General features: G+C 25.9%; 1 protein-coding gene across 1 annotated transcript; it reads right to left on the bottom strand.

The window, feature by feature from the left end:
* Window positions 1–1,808: 1,808 nt before the first annotated feature.
* LOC122537356 lies at window positions 1,809–2,208 on the bottom strand. Its single transcript, XM_043670448.1, has 2 exons — window positions 2,088–2,208; window positions 1,809–2,035 (listed from the first exon to the last, which is right to left on the bottom strand). The coding sequence occupies exons 1-2, from the start codon at window positions 2,206–2,208 to the stop codon at window positions 1,809–1,811; spliced, it is 348 nt and encodes a 115-aa protein (XP_043526383.1).
* Between the last annotated feature and the right edge of the window lie 7,974 nt (window positions 2,209–10,182).

The following is a 10,182-nucleotide window of genomic DNA, read 5'->3' as shown; positions in this document are numbered from 1 at the left end:
AATCAATAAAATCTCTTTCAACTAATTGAATACTTTTAAATAACACATTCTACAGAAAATAACGAATTTATTTTATTACAAGAAAAAGTCTATGTTTATTTTCTTCTGTTTATTATGAAATAAAACATTGTCTACTTTGTAATTAAAAATAGAATTAACTCTCAAATTATAATTAGAGACACTTCGTCTACATAGTTACAATTCCATGAATACGACTTGGACAATGTAAAACGAAACTTTTCAAATGATCAACTTATTATCATAAATAAATAATTGCTAAATGTAATGAAAAATAATAGCAACATTCTTCAGATGAGAGAAAATAATATTTTACAAAAATTTTTACATCACGAAAAATTAATTTAATAATTTAGCTACTGTGACGAAACGAAATGAAAACTTCTATTTCTAATTGTTTCTAAGATACAGTTATTTTATAATTACGATTTTGATGTGTACACTTGTATCTCTTCTTCAATACATATTCAAAATTTTGAAATTGTAACATTATCTTTGAATAAAACAACAAAAGAAACCATTGATATTAGCATATACAATTAATGATGACTATGTCCAATTTTATGAAACTTCAATTATTAAAATTGTGAATGCTGTTACGTATTCTCATCTTTTTTTTTTTTTTTAATATTTTGAGTGTGCACGTATACAGTGCCTGTAAAATTTTATAATTTTAAATTTTTATTTAAAAATGAAATTTCTATTAGAATTTTCTTGTAAAATTAATTTAAAGTCAAAGCAATACATGTTACTATTAAAATAATACCTATATTAAATTATACAAAATGCATAATTGTTTTTGTATATCGATATATACACTACCAGCCAAAAGTTTGGAATCACTATGAGTATTAAGGAAAACTGGATATATTTAAGGAAATTACACATTTTTACAGGAACTGAGGATATTTTATTTATCAAAGCGTCTAGTAGACAACAATTTTTACATTTCTTTTCGTTTTTTTCATAAAGAAACAGATATTTTTCTTAAATCGCCTTTTCATTGAAAAAGCATCTGTGATCATCTCATGTTCTTCAAAACTCCCCCTCCTCTGTTTCTTTTAGCAACAAGAACCCTTTACACAACTTAGAGATGTATATGCTCAGGGTCCTTATCCTGCTGCATATTAAATGGCAATCTGCTGCTTTGGCATCATGTTGCTCAAATATCTGCTTATAATAGTCCTCTTTTTCTCATTGTGTATTCTTTACTTTTATCAATTCCAAAGGTCGAGAAACGTTCCCAACACTATAACTGAGCCTCCACCATGTTTGACAGTCGATACAATAAATTCTGTCTGAAGGGAGGTAGTAAATGACTATGGTATTTACATATTTACAGTTAGTGCGAGGATGGAGGAATGAGTTTGTAGGAAGTGGGTAAGGTGAGGAAAGATTGTGACGTTTCGTCTCAGAGTCGCTGCCTAAACTCATCCCAGTGGGGGGGCTGATGGCAGCGACTCCTTTAACCCCAGATGCCTGTTGTTCTAACCTACTCGCCTAGGCGGATGGCACCCATCCTAGCGGTGTTCCGCACTCTGTTTGCTTAACATCGAATATCGCTAGCTAGACTTCGACGCTAGGTGCACAGCCACTTGCGGCTTGTACAAGCCGGTGTTCAAACCTCGTATTCGAGGGACTTTAGGCCGCTACATGTCAACATTTTTTTGTCCTATAGATCGACGAACAAATGTTCTTCGGTGTAACCCAAATACTTCAAACTTGGTATTCGTCAGTCCAAAGGACTCTCAAATGTTCTCAAATGTCCAATTTTTGTGGCTTTTGCCCAATTAAACTGCATTTTGCGATTTTTTTAATGAAAGCAATGGTTTCCCAACAGCTATGTAGCCGTTTAAACCACCAGCTCTTAGTCGTCTTTTCACTGTGGTCAGAGGTACTGGAGTCGAGCTACTATGATTAAGATCTGCACGAATTTGTGAGGCCGTTAGCCGTCTGTTAAGTTTGCATATAATCTGTATTCTAATATCTTCAGCCTTCGACGTTATCCTGGATCTTCCTGATTGTAGTTTGTCTTTTAAACAGTTTTCTCTCAAAACGTTTTAACGTACTCTGAACTCCCTTATATGATATCTTCAATTTGTATGCGATATCCCGCAAATAATAATCTTTTTTTCTAAGTGTGATAATAGCACTTCTAGTTTCGACACTAATCTGTATCGTTTTTGTCATTTTCAAACATTGGAGCACAATTTTAACTGCTGATCTCAGTTGAGTGCCTTCGTGAACAAGAATGATAACAATGTATAGTAAATGTGGCTTTTATCAATTTTCTCAGTGTCAGCGTCTAATATTATGATACTAAACTCTCATTGGATAAACAAAGAATCAGGTAGCCCTATATAATGCGAAAACAGATAGTCATTTTACGTGGTAGGGAGGTTCACGTTACTTTAAATTGGGATTATAATCCATACAAGAGTATTTTCAATGCAACAATACAATTAAATATCTTAAAATTTGTACATTCTTGTTAATACCTAGTATACTAGCAGTGCATCAGTGCGAAATGTATAAGAATATTCGATTCTGATAAAAATCTGCAAATGATTCCAAACTTTTGGCAGTATATGTACAAAGGAAAACTATTCTGACAAATACATGTAATTTATACATCATTAATATACTGCAATGAAAAGATAAAAAATTAAATTTGCAAATTCTCTTATTATCAATAAGTAGACTAAATTTCTATTCAGTTGCATATAATCTATTCTCAGGTATAGATCAATCAGATTTAATTTTATATTATGATCTTACACATTTTATATAGATTTTGTAGCAAAAATATGTTAAATTGACACAAGAGATGGATGAGAGTTAAGAATCATTTATTTTTGTGAATTATTTCAAAATCATTTGGGATGCTATGTTAAATGAAAACTAATCATTTATGAGTGGTTGAGTTAGATTTTTTAACCTGACTTTGCTAGAACAAAATATTTTTACGTATGTCTACATTGGAAATATTAAAACTACATGTTATATATTTTATATATTTTATAGAATCAAACCGGCCACCATGAAACAGCTGGCAACTTATGCCAGTATTAAAAAAATTTCTTGCTTTGGTTTCTAATTTGAGTTAGATTTGATTAAAATAAAATTTTCTTTATTATTTTCATTTATTTCCTATGAAATATCTCATCCTGTGCAAGTTTATCACAAAAGGATATTTTAATTTGTAAGTGAAAAATGGAACGAGACTACTATCATCAGCATTAGATGTTGATGCAACCTTCAAATTAAATAAAAAAAAATTTTCATTCCTTTTTTTTTTAAAAATGAAATCTTTAATGTATAAACATTACTGTATATTTTTAATTTATTTTTTTTACGAGGAATCGCTACTTGTTCAATTGTATCACGAACTATATCACTACATACATATATATACTTATATATACTTTATATACATATACATATATACATATTTATACATATATATACTTTATATAGATGTATTTTTTATTTATATGTTTTATTATATATATATATATATATATATATATATATATATATATAAAATTGAAATTGAATACATAATTATATATTATATATATTGTATAATATATAATCATATAATTATATCATATTATACTTATATATATATATATATATATATATATATATATAATATTCAATGAATACAATAAATAGATTACAAATGTATTTATGCATTTAAATAAAATTTGAAAATTTTGCAAAATGCATAGAATGCACATATTACATATATTTTATACAGAACTGTTTAAAATATCTACAGTATACTGTTAGTTATAATATTGTCAATTTAGTGGAGTTTTATTTATATTCAGCTTCTTCAGTGACAATTGTAAAACTATAAATTTGCATAAACATTCGGTTGACGTAAGCGAATGTAAGAGGTATAAAGTACATAGTTCAAAGTATAAAGATACGAAACATGGATTGCAACTATTATAATTATACATTTTATTACAGATGTAAATTTAATTACAAACATAAATCTATGTTTAAAGCATTTTACGCACGAAAGTTGTTTTCAGTATGAAACAAGAAATAACAGGAATTGAGGATTTAGAAAAAGAAAATTCAATTGTAAAATGGAGTTTCAAAGTGTATTTAGTAGACCCGGTGGATTCGTTTCCAAGTTGAATTACGTTTCCAAGTTTTCTCTACGAGACGTTTCACAAACTTGAATACATCGTACATTAAGTTTTCTATGAAATGATATTTATAAAATAAATTAAATTATAATAAAAATTATATATAGTTATATAATATATAATACTATAAAAAATAAATTATATAACATACTATAAAAAATAAATTATATAATATTAAACTACATAATTTATACTGTGTATATGTACCGAAACAAAATAATAAATATTGAAAAATTATCACTTCTTTTATTGTTGTACTTTTATTAAAAGAATATTCAAGACGATTTGAAATAGAAAATATCATAAAATGCTAGAAAATAATTAACTAATTTATTTATTTATAACAGACTTTTACAAAAATAATTTTGAGACATTAACAAAAATGACAAAAATAATTTTTCGTATTTATGACTACTGTCTCTTTATGCTACTGACAATTACTATGCCACTAATCATCAACAGAATCATTACATTTCTTGCAGAAATTCAATATTGTATTAAACTTTAATCGTTCGAATAGGTTCGTGAGCTGTACTCTGAGATAATTAATTAATTTTTTATAAAAATACAAGAAAGAAACAAGAACTTGGACCATCTATACACTTTTTGAAATCAAATGATGAGAAGTTCTGGATAACTTTAAGCGACACTGAATAAATTAATGACATTTCAACCTTTCAGAAAATCAAATTTTAAATTAATTGGTGCACTTTCGACAGCATTGAAATTAGCGCCTTAAAAATTCTTAGTTTTAAAAGTTTTCAATCGTAAAAAGTATTAGTAATGAATTGCGATATAATTGTAGTTGCTACAATTCTATTGTATATGTGTACATAATTACATAATTTAATGGCCGTAATGACTTGCATTGTTAACTTAACTACCAGCAGGTATTATAAGTAATACAGGTAATATCAACTTTCTGTCGTGGCCTGGATTGCTGGTTAACCTACTACCTAATAGATCTTTCAAATGCTTTCGATGATGCAAACTCCCCCGCTTATCCTGTACAGTTCGTTTCAAAAACCTACTGTCATTTTACTTTTATTTCACCTAATTTTTTAAAAATATTAATTAATTAATTAATTAATATTACTAATTAATCAATATTAATGTACTTTCAGAGTATAAAAATTTCGAATTTTCATATGAGACTTATTTCGAAAATTTTTAATGGTAATTAAATGTTTAAACTAAAGAATATAATGTTTCACCTATTAAGTTATAAATGAATTCACAGAAATATAATTGGAAACTAATTTAGTAAGATTAAAGAAATGAATTTAAAATATTTAGAATTAAAAATCTTAATCTAAGAAAATAATTCAAACAGATTTATTTTATCAATAAAAGGAAATGGCATGTAGTCGTTGCTTTGCATCTAGAATAATTTAAAAATTATTCGTTTTGTAAGTAAGAAATTTTTAAGAATAAATTTCTTTTCCAATTAAACGTATTTGTTCATAAATTCCATCTGAATGAATATGTATATACTGTATACAGAATGTACTACAAATATTCATTATTGAATATACCACAATTGTTCTCGCTGCTAAAGTTTCTTAATCTTCATGATTGATTAATCGAATGTCTTCGTGGCGTGGTAAGACACGTGCAACGACGATGTCTTCACGTTGAAATATCAAACTCTGTGACCTCGATTTACTCACAATCAGTGATATAGAGTTAGACAACTTGCAATTAAGCGTTACTTTATAGGTGACATTATACATTGTGTGCAGTATCCTAGGGACCAGATTCTATTCATACATAAATACCAATTCAATTTTGATGAACTTTCAATGGCTGAAAGAACAATTCAATGTTGTGAAGCAATATTTGACGAGTGTTTGTCAAATCTTCTATAAGTAAATTGATTTTAATTAATTATTTAATCAATATAGATTGCACTTTGCAAAACTTGTACTTTTTTATTATTTTATTATTATTATTTTATTTTTTTCTGATAAAAATTTGTAATAAAATTAAATTAAATAGAAAACCCCAAAATTAAACAATAGATAAAGATAAATAGAAGATAAATTCTTATGGCTTTGAATATCCAGTCTAAATCTTTGTATGAATCAAATTGAACTCTGCTTTCAGTTATGTGATTATTATCTTTTCAATATTAACACGAATTCGTTTAAAAGATACTGAAGTTGTAACAAATATATCATAACTTTTAGACATTTTTATATGAAAAGAATTCATCGCTGCAAATAAACGTAATTATAAATGTAATTATAAAAAAAAAAATCATCCAATTTTTAGGGAAACAAAATATTCAATGCACATTTAATAAATATTTGAAGAAAACAGTTCATAATATCAAAAATTTTCAATTTCCATCTTTCTAATACTAATAATAATCATTATATTATATTTTAGAATCATTCGCTTCTCGTTCGTTTCAAATATATAAATTTTTATAATTTTCTATCACTTCAAGATGATTGTAAATAGATAAAATACTTTATCACTTCAAGTTGATTATAAAATTCGAAATGTGATATAAACAAGTATCTTATAACGTAATATTTTTATTAATTTATAATAACAAGTCTTTATTAATTTATAAACTCTTTCAGGAAGTTTCATTTTTTATTAGAAAACTTGATATTTGAATATTTACAAAATCAAGATAGAAATGGGAGTATGTAAGCTACCACACAATAGTTAACCACACAACAAATACATCGAACAGCATGGTCATCCAATATTTTTCTACGTTGTCGTTTGCAAATATTTGCAGTTTCTGACAAACGTTATGTTTAGATGTTGATATTTCTACGTCATTTTCGTGACTATTCTTTGCTCCTCTATTTGAACTACAAACAAATACCATTACAAAATTAATTTAATAATTAACAAAATTTTATTGTACAAGAGATTGTCATAGTTATGAACAAAGTGGGTTAATAGTATGATACAGAATGTAGAAAATGCTACATAACATGAATACGTTCAAAATTTTAATAATTTAAGAATACACTAATAAAGTTATTAATTTGTAGATTTGATGTGTTTTCAATGTACACATATATTGATTATGCAGTGAAAATAAATATTTATTATGCAAACACTGTTGTGTTTTCAAATATTATTCTTTTGGACTTATTCGAAGGAATTTTCAAAACATTGTTTTAGAAATATTATTATAATTAATAACTATAATTCTAACGAAAATAATAAACGAAGGAATTCAGATTAATTAAAAATAATGCTTTTATTATAAATATTAAAAATAATATTCCATCAGAATGATAATTACTTTTTTGTCCTCAATTCTATATTACTTCTTTATAAAATCCTCTATAAATGTGAAATTTTAAAATATTATTATTCAATAATAACAGTGAGTGCAATTCGATATGATTTAGCAAAGAAAGTATTACAGCACTGTTTAACGTTAATCAAAATTACGAACATGAAACTTATTACATATTATATTTTCAGTTTATTTTTGTGCTTTGTCCAAAGAAAAATCTATCCATTGTTACGTTATACTTTTATTAATAAAGCATTTTTTGTCCATGTCTCTACATCTTTCTTTAAATTTTTATTATGATGTTGTTTTGTAGAAAGAAGCTTTAGATATTTCGTATCTTTAATCGAAACATATCTTTAAAATTTGTAAATTTAACAATTCGAAAAGTTCGATTAAATTTCAGAGAATAAAAATAGATCAAAGTATAACTTAAAACAATTTTTTTTTTTACTACGTTATAGTTATTTATGTAGTATCAATACAAGGATAAAGAGTAGAAAAATTGTTTTCCATCGCATTCTTACAAAGAAGATGATGATATAACTTCAAAAATGCGATGTTCGGGTTATCATCATAAATGTTACAGAGATAGTCCTTGATCAATTATAAAAATTTTATTTATTGAGCATCATAATTTGGTAGAATAGAATTATGTTGCTCCTCTCGATTGATGTGATATTGTGTTATATTCTGTAAATATATCTTATTATAAATTGTCTTAACTTTTATTATGCACAAATGTATATTTAATATAAAACAAGAAATGTATTACTTTGAACTGCGTTGTTTCTTCATAGAACAATATCAATAATAATAATATCTAATTCTGTTCAAAATCAATGTTTTCTAAAGAATATATATTCTTTAGAATTTGTGTTTTCTAAAGAATATATAGTTTTTTTATAATAATTGTATCAGTTTCTTCGCAAAGATGCGATATATAAATTTAGAATGATAAAAAATTACTCTAATACTTTCTTTTCACTTATCGTTTTGCAATACAGTGAATCCTTCATTCTGACTGAAATTAGTTCGGACAATCTATACCTTTTAGTCTGTTAAAATTTGTTAAAGACGATAATTAAATTTGATAATCATAAATATATTACTTACTTATAATATTTTATGGTAAAGTAAATAGATTTTTAAATTTATTTGAAATTTTTAGCAAAAATATCGTTTATAATTTATTATTTTCAAGTAACATTGATTGCTTCTTTTCTTTCAAACAAAACTAATTAAAATACATATATGCTTAAATTCACTATTTATTTAATAAATAAAATATTTTTAATTCTTCAATAATTATAGATGTATGTATATTCGGTATTATCTTTAAAATTCGACATTCGACGTTCAATTTTTGTATTAATATTCGTATAATATTATTTAATATTATTTAATAATATTAAATATTATAAATTTAATAATATTTAATATTATTTAATATTAACGTGTATTAATATTACGTTAACATTTATAATAAAATATTATGGATTCAATATAATTTACTAGCTATATGGTTTTTGATGACCTTTCGCTGAGGAAGAGAAATGCTTTTAAAAATCTAATGATTATTTTTCTGAGGCAAGTGACCTCTGTGTTTCATTAATATAAATGAGGAGGAAGCAGTTTCTCTTGTTAAATGGCGAGAATAAATCAAGAATAAATCAAAACAGATTATTTCTAAGGATATTTTACCTACTATTCATTTTGATACTGTAAGACACTAAAATTGTTAATACTTATGAATTTATTTATACAGTAACAAGATATAATAAATAAATAATATAAAAAATTATTATGTAGTTGTATAATGCTGTAGTTGTATAATCATAATCAACTTTGAAAAGAGCTTAAAAGACAAATTTTATTTATATAAAACTGACAAAACTTGCATTCAAATTCTCATTTTATTCATAAGTTCAGAATGAAAATTAAAGTAATTAATAAATTAAATCAGTCAATTATAAATCAATAAATACTTATTATGTTGCAATTAATATATGTATATATTATGTATATATTACAATTAGAGATTGTCCCTTACCATCACCTGTTTCTGAAAATCGTAACAGTCATGATTTGAATTGTTATATTTCATAGGTTTGTATTAATCCTTTTGATTGTACTAATAAGTTCCTTTTTCATTATTTGTTCTAATTTGTCCTTTATTTCTTTTCAACAATTAATATTAATAATTGCTGTCAGCAAGTAGAAATTGAAAAATTCATCCAATAACGTGAATCCTAGAGTGTGTATGTACATACGTGTGTCACATATGTAAGACATCGTTCGGATGGAACCGAAATGACAAAGGCAGCTGAGAAAGCTAGCGAAAGTTATATCCGAATGCGATCGTAAAACAATATGTGTAGGTCAGGATTTCGGAACAGCTGGCCACCGTGTGTATTCTTATCCGTGTTGACTCAAGGCTAGAAATCTGAGACTAATTTATTCACTGGTAAAACTGAAAACTTCACACTCTCCAACGCTCCGCAAACCACACCATTAGAAGAAAAATTAGATACACATCTTCACATCAATTAACAAATCACACTAATCAATAGTAAAATTGCAACAGTGAACGGAAAAGTCTTCACGCGAAAAATGTCAGATTTGATCCGCACTTTGAACTCTACTACCTTTTGTTAGAATAGAAAGTTATGGCTGTTATGAAAATTGTTTTTCGTTATCTATCTAAGTTTTTACTCCTGGATAAATTCC

The sequence above is a fragment of the Frieseomelitta varia genome, unplaced genomic scaffold (assembly GCF_011392965.1).
Source record: "Frieseomelitta varia isolate USP_RPSP 00005682 unplaced genomic scaffold, Fvar_1.2 scaffold_905, whole genome shotgun sequence".
In the NCBI taxonomy this organism is placed as follows: Eukaryota; Metazoa; Arthropoda; class Insecta; order Hymenoptera; family Apidae; genus Frieseomelitta; species Frieseomelitta varia.
This window is presented reverse-complemented; position numbering and strand designations above follow the sequence as displayed.

Coding starts and splice junctions, on each gene's coding strand:
- LOC122537356 (XM_043670448.1), bottom strand. CDS start 2,208: ATGACAAAAACGATACAGATTAGTGTCGAAACTAGAAGTGCTATTATC. Junction 2,036..2,087: donor ATCATATAAGGGAGTTCAGA/GTACGTTAAAAC, acceptor AACTACAATCAG/GAAGATCCAGGATAACGTCG.